We start from the raw sequence: 13943 nt of genomic DNA, 5'->3' as shown, positions 1-13943 counted from the left end.
TGGTTCAGATCGGACTATATTTAGATATAGCAGTCATATAGACCGATATGCCGATTGAGGGTCTGACGTCCATTAAAGCTTTAATTATTACCCGATTTCACTGAAATGTGAATCAGTGAGTTTTTTAAGCCTTCCGCCATCTGACCCAGATATTATAATGATCGGACGATATTTAAATTTAGCTGTCATATAGACCGATATGCCGATTAAGGGTCTGAAGCCCATAAAAGCTATATTTATTACCCAAAGTTCGGCACGTCCGAACTTACACTTTTTAACTTTTTTCTTGTTCTCCTTTATTTTCCTACCGCATACTAGGGTCTCAGCCAGAACGGCCTTCCGAGTGAACCTGAACCTCTTGAGATTTTTTCTCTGATATTTTGGCATTGAAGTAAAAATCGTTTCAAAACTTTGCTTAGAGAATATTTCATTATAATAGAATCTAGTAATGAAATTATATGCTATTTCTTTAAGTTTTTCTCAGAGTACCTTAACTCCCCTTTTCATATGCCTCTCTTAAATTATACTATTAAAACTATTACTGCTCTATTCAAATGTTATTAATCTCGATGACAAGTGGCAATTTGTCTGAATTCATTCAAATGCACTTCATATAATGAGCTTGAGTGAATCCATTATGAATGATGGCTATATGGGAATACAAAATGACTTACCTCCCGCACAGACGGACACATATAGAGCCAATTCCGAGAAGATAACTGAGCCAAAGGCATGGCTGATGCAGGCAAAATAGAAATCGGCTGCCGTAGACCAACGACCTCTCAATTTGTCAGGTTTGAAAGGCCTTTGCAAAGTGTCATATGTTGTGGTGGATGTAATGAAATTGTTGTTCATGCCTAGACCCGATGGTGTGGAGGATGATAACCTCTGCATGCCATTGTCATAGTGTTCCGCGTGGGGCGACATTGTGGCCTCCGTAGATGTGATATCCGTGTCACAGTCGTACTCGTATTCGTGTTCGTGTTCAAGTTCATGTTTGTAGTTTTGATGGGCGGCGGGCGTAGTAGTTTCGTCTGACACGGAAATTATGCGAGTGCAATTGCTTAAATGGTTCTTCGCTTCAGTGTAGAAAGATTTCATTGCACTCTGCTAACTCTGCCCTGCTGCCTTGCTGTGTCTATCTGTTATCTGATGACCATTTATGTTGTTGCTATATGCAGCAGACGATATTCAATTGAGAAGACGTTGTCGTTATCTGGCGAGGTTCAAAACAAAGTTGAGCTTTTGCTGCCACAAATTGTTTCGCCAGATGCTGTTGTCTGATCTGGGTATTAAGTATCACTTGACTGCTAATTTATGGTGTGCACCTATGGGGGGGTTTATTGTTGTTGTTTTTGTTGGCGTTCTACATAGACATATGGGATTTTGTTTTGTGTGTTTTAACTGATTTGCTGTCGATAACTGCAATCTCCAGCTGAATTTGAATCATCAATTAGTTATTCATTGTACACAAGCGATAAGTGTTGTTGTATTACACATTCTGTTTAGGTTAATCATTGTTTAGTTGAACGAAGCACGAAGAGAGGGGCTGCCAAATCAAATTTTGAATTCGCCAAGCCACAGTTCTTGGAATTTTAGAATAGTTGTAGCAATTGCCATTTATATAATTATATAGCTATCATATTCAATCTACAAAAAAAAATCAACACCTATGTAGTTGCGGTTAACTAGTCAATGACGCAGAGCGGTTCAAAATGAGACTTTTAAGCTTAATACAGGGCAGCGAAGTTGAACAGGGTGAAGGGTTTAAAAACAAATAAGAGCGTGCTAAGTTCGGCCGGGCCGAATCTTATATACACTCCACCATGGAACGCATTTGTCGAGTTCTATGCGCGGTATCTCTTTTAAGGCAAACAAAGAATATTGGATAAGAACTGTTATGCTATTGGAGCTATATCAAGTTATAGTCCGATTCGGACCATAAATGAATGCCGAACATTGTAGGAGTCTTTGTGCAAGATTTCAGCTCATTCGGATAAGAATTGCGCCTTGTAGGGGCTGAAGAAGCAAAATCGGGAGAGAGGTTTATATGGGAGCTGTATAAACTATTGATCGATTCGGACCATATTAGACACATATGTTGAAGGTCATGAGAAAAGACGTTGTAGAAAATTTCTGCCACATCGGATGAGAATTGCGCCCTCTAGAGGCTCAAGAAGTCAAGATCCCAGATCGGTTTATATGGCAAATATATTAGGTTCTATTTCGATTTATGCCATACTTAGCACAGTTATTGGAAGTCATAACAAAACACCTCGTGCAAAATTTCAGCCAAATCGGATGAGAATTGCGCCCTCTAGAATTTCAAGAAGTCAAGATCCAAAATCGGGTTATATGGCAGCTATAACAGATTATGAACCGATTTGCGCTATACTTGGCACAATGGCTGAAAGTGATACCAAAACACTACGTGCATAATTTCAGTCAAATCGGACGAAAATTGCGCACTCTAGAGGCTCAAGAAGTCAAGACCCAAGATGGGTTTAGCTATATCAAAACATGGACCGATAATGGACATATTTAGTGCAGTTGTTGAAAGTGATACCAAAACACCACTTGCAAAATTTAAGTCAAATCGGACGAGAATTGCGCCCTCTAGAGGCTCAAGAAGTCAAGACCCAATATGGGTTTTTATGGCAGCTACATCAAAACACAGACCGATTTGAACCATACTTAGCGCAGTTGTTGGAAGTGATACCAAAACACTACGTGCATAATTTCAGTCAAATCGGATAAGAATTGCGCCCTCTAGAGGCTCAAGAAGTCAAGACCCAAGATCGGTTTATATGGCAGCTATATCAAAACACAAACCGATTTGAACCATATTTAGCGCAGTTGTTGGATGTGATATCAAAACACCACGTGCAAATTTTCAGTCAAATCGGACGAAAATTGCGCCCTCTGGAGGCTCAAGAACTCAAGACCCAAGATCGGTTTATATATGACAGCTATATCAGGTTATGTACCGATTTGCGCCATACTTAGCGCAGTTATTGAAAGTGATAACAAAACACCTCAGGCAAATTTTCAGTCAAATCGGATGAGAATTGCGCCCTCTAGAGGCTCAAAAAGTCAAGACCCAAGATCGGTTTATCTAAATCAAAACATGGACCGATTTAAACCATACTTGGCGCAGTTGTTGGAAGTGATACCAAAACACTACGTGCAAAATTTCAGTCAAATCGGACAAGAATTGCGCCCACTAGAGGCTCAAGAAGTCAGGACCCAAGATCGGTTTATATGGCAGCTATATCAAAACATGTACCGATTTGGCCCATTTACAATCCCAACCGACCTACACTAATAAGAAGTAATTTTGCAAAATTTCAAGCGGCTAGCTTTACTCCTTCGAAGGTTAGCGTGCTTTCGACATACACACGGACGGACTTGGCTAGATCGACTTAAAATGCGTGGCGATCAAGAATATAAACTTTATAGGGTCTCAGACGCATATTTCGAGGTGTTACAAATAGAATGACGAAATTAGTATACCCCCATCCTATGGTGGAGGGTATAAAAAGTCATTCAAAGAACTTGACAAATGCAATCCATGGTGGAGGATATAAAAGATTCGGCCCGACCGAACTTAGCACGCTTTTACTTGTTCTTTGTGTTCTAGTATGTGGACGGATATCGGTCGAAATCGATTGTGATGGATTCTTTCGTGAAGGAGAGGGTTATGGCAGTTGCCTACTCCGATGATGTCGTCAACATCGTGAATGACCATTTCCTCTCTATCATAACTGACTTCGTTTAGTAGGCGTTGTGGAAGATGTTTGGAAGGGCAGGGGCCAACCGGCTAGGCATAAGTCCCAGAAAGTCTGAGCTGGTTACTTTTAACTAGGAGCCTAAAGTTGGGTGCTCTCAAGGAACTTGTCGCAACTCGATAGCGAAGAGTTAGGGGCTAAGGCTGGGGACGGTCCAGAGGACGTTCAAGGCAGTTGCTTGACCGATTCTCACCTATGTATGTCTTTTGTGACATTGGGTTATAGAGAACTGATCCGCGACGGTGCTAATTTCTAGAGCCTAGAGGAGTACCCCTAGAGAGATGTTGAATAGCTCTCTCGATGTTAACCCTTTGCACCTTCATGTTGAGTGCAAAGGCTTACCTTCTAAGAGAGGTGAGGCACGCCGTTCGGACTTGGCTAAAAAAAAGGAGGTTCCTTATCATTCAGCTTAAATTTGAATTCTACAGCACTCATTGACATGTGAGAAGTTTGTCCTGTTCCTTAATGGGATGTTCTTGGGCAAATTTGCAATTTGTTGGGTGCTTGGCAACGAAGATCACCCTCAGACTGAGGGTGTCGTGAACCTGGAGTTCCAAAGTTTGAACTTTGGGAATTCTTGTATTCTGCTGGGGCTAGCGATGTCCTGTTCCTTAATGGAATATTCATGGGCAAATTTGCAATTTGTTGGGTGCTTGGCAACGAAGATCACCCTCAGACTGAGGGTGTCTGAAACCTGGAGTTCCAAAGTTTGAACTTTGGGAATTTTTGTATTCCGCTGGGGCATGTTATATGCATTGCGACGGATTTCATACCAGAAGAGTTCTTTTTTATTGACAGGCAATTCGTCGATTTTCCGAAAAGGGAGTTCTAGGCTGTGGGTACTGCGTCCTTTCCAGGGATAGTTTCAAATGGGATGGAAGCAACGGGGCAAGAGACTTCAGAGTATTTCTTGGATTTAGAGAATCATATAGGTATCTGAACGGGTGGGGCGTCTTAAGGCGAAGGTGTTCGCCATCCTGAAGGCTCAGTAGGCGATGTTTATCAATGAGCGGCTGCCCGGTCGAGAAGAAGATGCAAAGAGCTTCTTGGAGCCAAAAGAATAGGTGCCAGGCTCTACTGGGTCTCGTGCCATGAAAAAGTGTCAGCTGACATCGTTGTTGCGCTTAGATCGTGATCCGATCAAATATGCAAACTGCAGTTTGTACACAAATTAACATGGACAGAGAGGCGGACACACAGATGAATTTTGTTAATCGAATCGGCAAGTAATTCTGAGACGTTCCATATACTCATCAATGGATTCACGTCTTCTTCTTTTGGATGTTACAAAAAAATGCGCTAATTTATTGAGGCTACTATCTGCAGTCTGCCATGTGTGCTGGGTCTAAAATCGTGTTCTATTCTATTGAGCAGCTTAAAAACTTGTATAGCTCTCTTAAAGTTCTTTTACTTTGCCTTTTGATTATTTACAAATCACTATTCATCTTCAAATAAGATGTAATTTTCCATATAGTCTCCTATTCAAACTTCCAACACCCAAGCATGGCCTTAAAAAGTTCGCAAAGAAATAAAACATCCAGGAAATTTGTTGAACGCGTGGTGGAGGGTACATAAGATTCAGTTCGATCGAACTTAACACATATTTACACTTAGATTTTCGACCATTAAACTTTTGCTTTTGTTGTTCACTTTTGTTTACAATTCCAAATTTGGGAACATGATAAATTAATTCACACACTCCATAGGTTCAACGCAAATCATATTCTGCACTGCAAAACTTAATTTTTTTTTTAAATCTCAATCTTCTTAATTAAATTGTGACAATTCGTTCCACTGATGGTGGATGAAACCTCAAATTATGGGACACAAGACAAATTGACGTACTTGATCTATCACGATACGTATCGCGTTAAAGACTAAAATTAAAAAAATAACTCTGTAAAGTAAACAAATGTTTTGGGCATTATGGCAAAAGTGTTCCTATGTGCGAGTGTGTAGCTTAAATGTATTTTAATTTTTTCTTTTTTTTTTAGTACATACAAACCAACACTCTGATCCCGCATTGTTGAAAAGACAGTTTAATTAAATACTGGAAAAGTGAAAATGAATATCAACTACAACAATGCAATGGCGCTCGGTGCGACGCTGTTTAAATAGATGATAATACGGACACATATTTGGACCACAATTCCAAACAGAGTTGTCCCTTCGCAAAACGAGTGCTGGCGGGCCATCTAAAGTCGATGGATTTTATTGTTAACAAACAGGGGCGATTGCCGCGCGAAAAACAAAAGAGATTTGCAAAAGATGTTTGTGTATGTTACTATTAGTATCGTTGGATAAATTGGATTTGAATAAGAGAAGGAAGATTTGACTTGTTTTCTATTGTGCTTATGAGTCAACCTGTTGAAATTCAGATGTGTGTTTTACAACTTTCCCTAGTTGGAATGGTTGTAACGCACTATGATCCATCTCCTGCTGATGATTTTTCTTGGTCGAAAATGAAATCGCGATACAGGAAACCACTCAAATGCTTCTAGCAACAACACATTCTTTACTGACTTTTAAATGTTTTTTGCTATACTTTTCTTTGAATAGAAAACATTAAACAATGGTCTAAAGCCAGACAATATCCTGCAATGGACTCCCTTATCATTGAGTTCAAACTTGAATCGAAAAGCTTTCATTGATGTGTGAGAAGTGTGCCCCTTCTTGGTTCCTGAGTAATTTTTACTCCACTCCCAAATACCTTTCTTTTGGGTCCTATATTATTGGATTGGTAAATATTTCCGGTTAAGAGAGACACTTGGCCCTTAATGTACATTTACACTTCGTGCTCTACTTTCAAATACATTTTATATGAGCTCCATAATGACATGATCGGTAAATAAATTCCATTTGAGGGTGGGATTGACCCTAGGGACTTTGTCCTGAAAATGAGAATCAATTTCCCGAAAATCAATCAATTTAAACATATAATAGCTTTTATATAATAGGGAGGTGTTTTCGGGTGGGGCAGTTCCCCAAACACATGACACTTCAATTGGATAACAAATTCGTTTTTTATACCCACCACCGACGGATGGGGGTATATTCATTTTGTCATTCCGTTTGCAACACATCGAAATATCCATTTCCGACCCTATAAAGTATATATATTCTTGATCAGCGTAAAAATCTAAGACGATCTAGCCATGTCCGTCCGTCTGTCCGTCTGTTCGTCTGTCTGTTGAAATCACGCTACAGTCTTTAAAAATAGAGATATTGAGCTGAAATTTTGCACAGGTTCTTTTTTTGTCCATAAGCAGGTTAAGTTCGAAGATGGGCAATATCGGACTATATCTTGATATAGCCCCCATATAGACCGATCCGCCGATTTAGGGTCTTAGGCCCATAAAAGCCACATTTATTATCCGATTTTGCTGAAATTTGGGACAGTGAGTTGTGTTAGGCCCTTCGACATCCTTCGTCAATTTGGCTCAGATCGGTCCAGATTTGCATATAGCTGCCATATAGATCGATCCTCCAATTTAGGGTCTAAGGCCCATAAAAGCCACATTTATTATCCGATTTTGTTGAAATTTGAGACAGTGAGTTGTGTTAGGCCCTTCGACATCCTTTGTCAATTTGGCTCAGATCGGTTCAGATTTGGATATAGCTGCCATATAGACCGATCCTCCGATTTAGGGTCTAAGGCCCATAAAAGCCAAATTTATGGTCCGATTTCGCTTAAATTTGGGACAGTGAGTTGTCTTAGGCCCTTTGACATGTTTCTTTAATTTGGTCCAGATCGGTTCAGATTTGGATATAGCTGCCATATAGACCGATCCTCCGATTTAGGGTCTAAGGCCCATAAAAGCCACATTTATGGTCCGATTTCGCTGAAATTTGGGACAGTGAGTTGTCTTAGGCCCTTTGACATCCTTCGTTAATTTGGCTCAGATCGGTCCAGATTTGGATATAGCTGCCATAAAGATCGATCCTCCGATTTATGGTGTAAGGCCCATAATAGCCACATTCATTATCCGATTTTGCTGAAATTTGGGACAGTGAGATGTGTTAGGCCCTTTGGCATATTTCTTCAATTTGGTCCAGATCGGTTCAAATTTGGATATAGCTACCATATAGACCGATTTCTTAATTTATGGTTTTGGGCCCATAATATGCTCATTTATTGCCCGATGTCCCCGAAATTTGGAACAGTGAGTTAAGTTAAGCCCCTTGACATACTTCTTCAATATCGCACAGATCGGTCCAGATTTGGATATAGCTGCCATATAGACCGATATCTATGTTTTAGGTTTTGGGGCCATAAAAGACGCATTTATTGTCCGATGTCGCTGAAATTTGAGACAGTGAGTTTGGTTAGGCTCTTCGACGTCCTTCTTCAATTTTGCCCTGATCGGTCCAGATTTGAATATAGCTGCCATATAGACCGATCTCTGGATTTAAGGTTTAGGGCCCATAAAAGAGGCATTTATTGTCCGATTTCGCCGAAATTTGGGACAGTGCTTAGTGTTAGGCTCCTCGACATGTTTATGCAACTCGGCCCAAATCGGTCCAGATTTGGATATAGCTGCCATGTAGACCGATATCTCGATTTAAAGTCTTTGCCCCATAAAAGGCGCATTTATAATCCGATTTCACTGAAATTTGACACAGTGACTTATCTTCGGCTTTTCGACATGCGTGTCGTATATAGTTCAGATCGGTATGAGGTATATGAGTATAAGGTATGAAATTTTCACCGAATTTTGATGAAAGGTGGTTTACATATATACCCGAGGTGGTGGGTATCCAAAGTTCGGCCCGGCCGAACTTAACGCCTTTTTACTTGTTTTCTATTGTTGAGCTCTATATTATCGTGATTGGTCTATATACCCATTTGGCGGGTTTTGGACGGCCCCCGAGGCATCCGACCCCAACAATAGAAACCATGTTTTGTTTTGACTGTGAGAGTGCAAAAAAATTTCGAATGAATCGCGTTACCAATTTCCGAGATCTGGTGGTTTTGAAAATTAGGGTAATGCGAAGTGCTTTTTAGGGGAGGGATGGCACTCAGACATTTCGACTCAAATATGGATATCAAATTCGTGCTGCACTCCCAAATCCATTTAACGTGAATCCCATATTGCCATGGTAGGTATATAAGAAATGTTTGGAGGGTGGTTAGGGGCTGAGGCGGCCACCGGCACTTTTCCATGAAAAAAGATATCAAATTCGTTCCTTACTCCCAAATACAGTTGATTTGAGCTCCATATTGCCAGATTCGGAAATTAAGTTCAGTTTAGGGGTCGATTTAGGGCCTACCCCCAAACACTTGGCTCCAAAATTGGATATCAAATTCGTTTTCCACTCTCAAATAATGGTCAATCTATATAATATTTCACTTATTTTTGGAAAGAAAATCGACTTGAACTCAAATTATAATGTCAGTTCGTAATATAGATATGGTCGGTTAATAAGCCCATTTGAGGGTGGGGCGACCTCCTATTACTCCGACCTAACTTTTTATGCCATATTTGTAATCTACTGTCGAATACTTTTCATTTGAGGCCCATATTGACATGAACGTCGAATATATCTATTTAGAGGAGTTTTTGGATTGGGGAGGCCCGCTGAGTACTTTTATACGATATTTGTTTTCTAGTCCCCGATACCTTTTATTTGATACCCATATTGTGCCTATCGGTCCACTCTTGGTTTTGGATGGCGTTGTTGGGGTAAGGGGCAGGGACCGCCTCTATACGATATCTAACAAGTAAAAAGGCGTTAGGTTCGGCCGAGCCGAACTTTGGATACCCACCACCTCGGGTACATATGTAAACTACCTTTCACTCCGAATCTGAACCTATGTGGGCCAATTTGAAGAAGGATGTCGAAGGGCCTAATACAACTCACTGTCCGAACTTTCAGCAAAATCGGATAATAAATGTCGCTTTAATGGGCCTAAGACCCTAAATCGGAGGATCGGTCTATATGGCAGCTATATCCAAATCTGAATCGATCTAGGCCAAATTCATGAAGGATGTCGAAGGGCCTAAGACAACTCACGGTCCCAAATTTCAGCAAAATCGGATAATAAATTTGGCTTTTATGGGCCTAAAACCCTAATTCGGAGGATCGGTCTATAGGGCAGCTATATCCAAATCTGAACCGATCTGACCCAAGTTGACGAAGTATGTCAAAGGGCCTAACACAACTCAGTGTCCCAAGTTTCAGCAAAATCGGATAATAAATGTGGCTTTTATGGGCCTAAGACCCTAAATCGGCGGATCGGTCTATATGGCAGCTATATCCAAATCTGGACCGATCTGAGCAAAATTGACGAAGGATATCGAAAGGCCTAACACAACTCACTATCCCAAATTTCAGCAAAATCGGATAATAAATGTGGCTTTTATGGGCCTAAAACCCTAATTCGGAGGATCGGTCTATATGAAGCTATATCCAAATCTGGACCGATCTGACCCAAATTGACGAAGTATGTCAAAGGGCCTAACACAACTCACTGTCCCAAATTTTATCAAAATCGGATAAAAAATGTGGCTTTTATGGGCCTAAGACCCTAAATCGGCGGATCGGTCTATATAGGGGCTATATCAAGATATAGTCCGATACAGCCAATCTTCGAACTTATCCTGCTTATGGACAAAAAAGAATCTATGCAAAGTTTCAGCTCAATATCTCTATTTTTAAAGACTGTAGCGTGATTTCACCAGACAGACGGACGGACATGTCTAGATCGTCTTAGATTTTTACGCTGATCAAGAATATATATACTTTATAGGTTCGGAAATGGATATTTCGATGTGTTGCAGACGGGATAACAAAATGAATATACCCCATCCTTCGGTGGTGGGTATAAAAATCCCTTATCATTGAGTTTAAACTTGAATCGAGAAGCTTTCAATGATGTATGAGAAGTGTGCCCCTTCTCTGTTCCTGGGTAATTTTTACTCCACTCCCAAATACCTTTTCTTTTGGGTCCTATATTATACAATAGTATTAGTAAATATTTCCGGTTTAGAGAGACACTTGGCCCTTAATGTGAATATACGCTTCGTGCTCTACTTTAAGTTACATTTTATATGAGCCCCATAATGACATGATCGGTAAATAAATTCTGTTTGAGGGTGGGATTGACCCTAGGCACTTTGTCCTAAAAAAGAATTCGAACGAATCGCATTACTAATCTCCGAAATCTGGTGTTTTTGAAAATTAGGGTAATGAGAAGTGCTTTTTAGGAGAGTAATGGCACTCAGACATTTCGACTCAAATATGGATATCAAATTCGTGCTGCACTCCCAAATCCATTTAATGAGAGCCTCATATTGCCATGGTCAGTAAATATGAAATGTTTGGGGCCACCTGAACTTTGCCCTGAAAATAGATATCAAATTCGATCTTTACTCCCAAATACCGTTGATTTGAGCTCCATATTGCCATAATCGGAAATTAAGTTCAGTTTAGGGGGTGGTTTAGGGCGTACCCCAAACACTTGGCTCCAAAATTGGATATCAAATTCGTTCTCTACTCTCAAATACCTTTCATTTGAGTCTCATATTGTCATAATGGGTCAATCAACCTATTTGATATTGTGAAAGCAACTCGCCACCTATACTTGAACACAAATTTTAATGTCATATTTGTAATCTATTCCAAAAAACCTTCCTTTTATTCCCGTTTGGGGGTACTTAGGGGTGGGGCGACCTCCCATTAATTGGACCTAATTTTTATACCCACCACCGAAGGATGGGGGTATATTCATTTTGTCATTCCGTTTGCAATACATCGAAATATCCATTTCCGACCCTATAAAGTATATATATTCTTGATCAGCGTAAAAATCTAAGACGATCTAGACATGTCCGTCCGTCTGTCCGTCTGTCTGTTGAAATCACGCTACAGTCTTTAAAATTTGAGATATTGAGCTGAAATTTTGCACAGATTCTTTTTTTTGTCCATAAGCAGGTTAAGTTCGAAGATGGGCTATATCGGAGTATATCTTGATATATCCCCCATATAGACCGATCCGCCGATTTAGGGTCTTAGGCCCATAAAAGCCACATTTATTATCCGATTTTGCTGAAATTTGGGACAGTGAGTTGCGTTGGGCCCTTCGACATCCTTCGTCAATTTGGCTAAGATCGGTCCAGATTTGGATATAGCTGCCATATAGACCGATCCTCTGATTTATGGTCTTAGGCCCATAAAAGCCAATTTTATTATCCGATTTTGCTAAATTTGGGACAGTGAGTTGCGTTGAGCCCTTCGACATCCTTCGTCAATTTGGCCTAGATCGGTTCAAATTTGGATATAGCTGCCATATATACCGATCCTCCGATTTAGGGTCTTAGGCCCATAAAAGCCACATTTAATATCTGATTTGGATGAAATTTGGCACAGTGAGTTGTGTTAGGCCCTTCGACATCCTTCGTCAATTTGGCCTAGATCGGTTCAAATTTGGATATAGCTGCCATATAGACCGATCCTCCGATTTATGGTCTTAGGCCCATAAAAGCCACATTTATTATCCGATTTTGCTGAAATTTGGGACAGTGATTTGCCTTAGGCCCTTCGACATCTTTCTTCTGTTTGGCCCTGATCGGTTCAGATTTGGATATAGCTGCCATATAGACCGATCTCTCGATTTAAGGTTTTGGGCCCATAAAAAGCGCATTTATTGTCCGATGTCGCCGAAATTTAGGACAATGACTTATGTTGGGCCCTTCGATATTTGTCTTCAATTTGGCTCAGATCGGTCCAGATTTGGATATAGCTGCCATATAGACCGATCTCTCGGTTGAACAATGACATGTACTTATAAGCATTTGGTCTAAATCGGATGATATCTATAGAGCTGCTATGGGGCATAAGGTATGCATTTTTCACTGAATTTTGACGAAATGTGGTTCACATATATACCCGAGGTGGTGGGTATCCAAGGTTCGGCCCGGCCGAACTTAACGCCTTCTTACTTATTTACTCCATATTTGTAATCTACTGTCGAATACTTTTCATTTGATACCCATAATGTGCCCATCGGTCCACTTTTGGTTTTGGATTTCGTTGTAGGGGTAGGGGGAGGGATCGCCCCCATCCAATATCTAAAAATTATGTAGGCTATGAAAATTTTAAGAAAATCGGTTCAGCTGCTTTTGATTCTACGGAACAAACAAAAAAACCGAGTCCCATTTAGTCATGATGGGTCACATGCCCATTTAAAGCATTTTGGAGGGAAGGGGGACCACTATACTTCGATCCGATTTTGTATGCCAGATTCTTAATCCACTCCCGAATAACTTTCATTTAAGGCCCATATTGACATGAACGCCCAATATGTCTGTTTGGGGAATTTTAGGTTTGGAGCGAACCAATGGGTACTTAGACTCAAATTTTAATACCATATGCGTATTCTGTTTTCCAATACCTTTCATTTGATACCCATATTGTTCCGATCGCTTCACTTTTGATTTTGGATGGTGTTTTTGGGTAAAGGGGGAAGGTCCACCTCCATCCGAAATCAACAAATTATAAAACCTATTTCTCCTTCCTGACCATATTCGTAATCTACTCACGAATACCTTTCATTTGAGTCCCATATTATCATGATCGTCCAAAAACCTATCTTAGGGGGTTTTGGGATTGGGGCGGCCCCCAGTTACTTGGACCCAATTTCGAATATGAAATTCGTACTCTACTCCTGAATACCTTTAATTTGAGTCCCATACTGTCCCGATCGGTCCACTTTTATTTTTGGGCAGTAGTTTTGGGGTAAGGGGGAGGGTCCGCCCCCCTTCCGATATCAAAAAATTATACAGCCTATATTAATCGGTTACCGGTCGGTGAAAAGGTAATCGGTTTAGCCGTTTTTGTGTCTATACGGAACAAACAAATAAACCGACAAACAAACAAACACAAATTTAATTTTATATATAAAGTAGGGTCGGAAATGAATATTCCAATGTGTTCCAAACGGAATGACAAAATGAATATACCCCAATGCTTCGGTGGTTGGTATAAAAATTAGAATGAATGTAGTTTTTCCATGACATACTGAAATGGCGAGATTTCAAATTTAGATTTTTGCATTCTGGCACTTTTCGTTTTGGGCAGAGGAAATATTTTTCGCAGACCACCGTTTGTCGCGTGCCATATATTTCCCACACATGGACCAAAACTAGTAAATTT

General features: G+C 40.3%; 1 protein-coding gene across 7 annotated transcripts in view; it reads right to left on the bottom strand.

The window, feature by feature from the left end:
- LOC106084948 (sodium-dependent noradrenaline transporter) overlaps window positions 1–13943 on the bottom strand; it is a 54948-nt gene that overhangs the window by 25241 nt on the left and 15764 nt on the right. For 3 of the 7 annotated variants that reach the window (XM_013248931.2, XM_013248932.2, XM_059364203.1), the window contains exon 2: window positions 675–1650. In XM_013248931.2, coding sequence (XP_013104385.1) covers window positions 675–1101 — 427 coding nt within the window. In that variant the 5' untranslated portion in view covers window positions 1102–1650. Of the gene's footprint in view, window positions 1–674; window positions 1651–5396; window positions 5412–13943 lie in introns of those variants that run through there. The other 4 variants (XM_059364205.1, XM_059364206.1, XM_059364207.1 and 1 more) reach the window with 4 other exon arrangements.

Source organism: Stomoxys calcitrans, chromosome 3 (genome assembly GCF_963082655.1).
Source record: "Stomoxys calcitrans chromosome 3, idStoCalc2.1, whole genome shotgun sequence".
In the NCBI taxonomy this organism is placed as follows: Eukaryota; Metazoa; Arthropoda; class Insecta; order Diptera; family Muscidae; genus Stomoxys; species Stomoxys calcitrans.
This window is presented reverse-complemented; position numbering and strand designations above follow the sequence as displayed.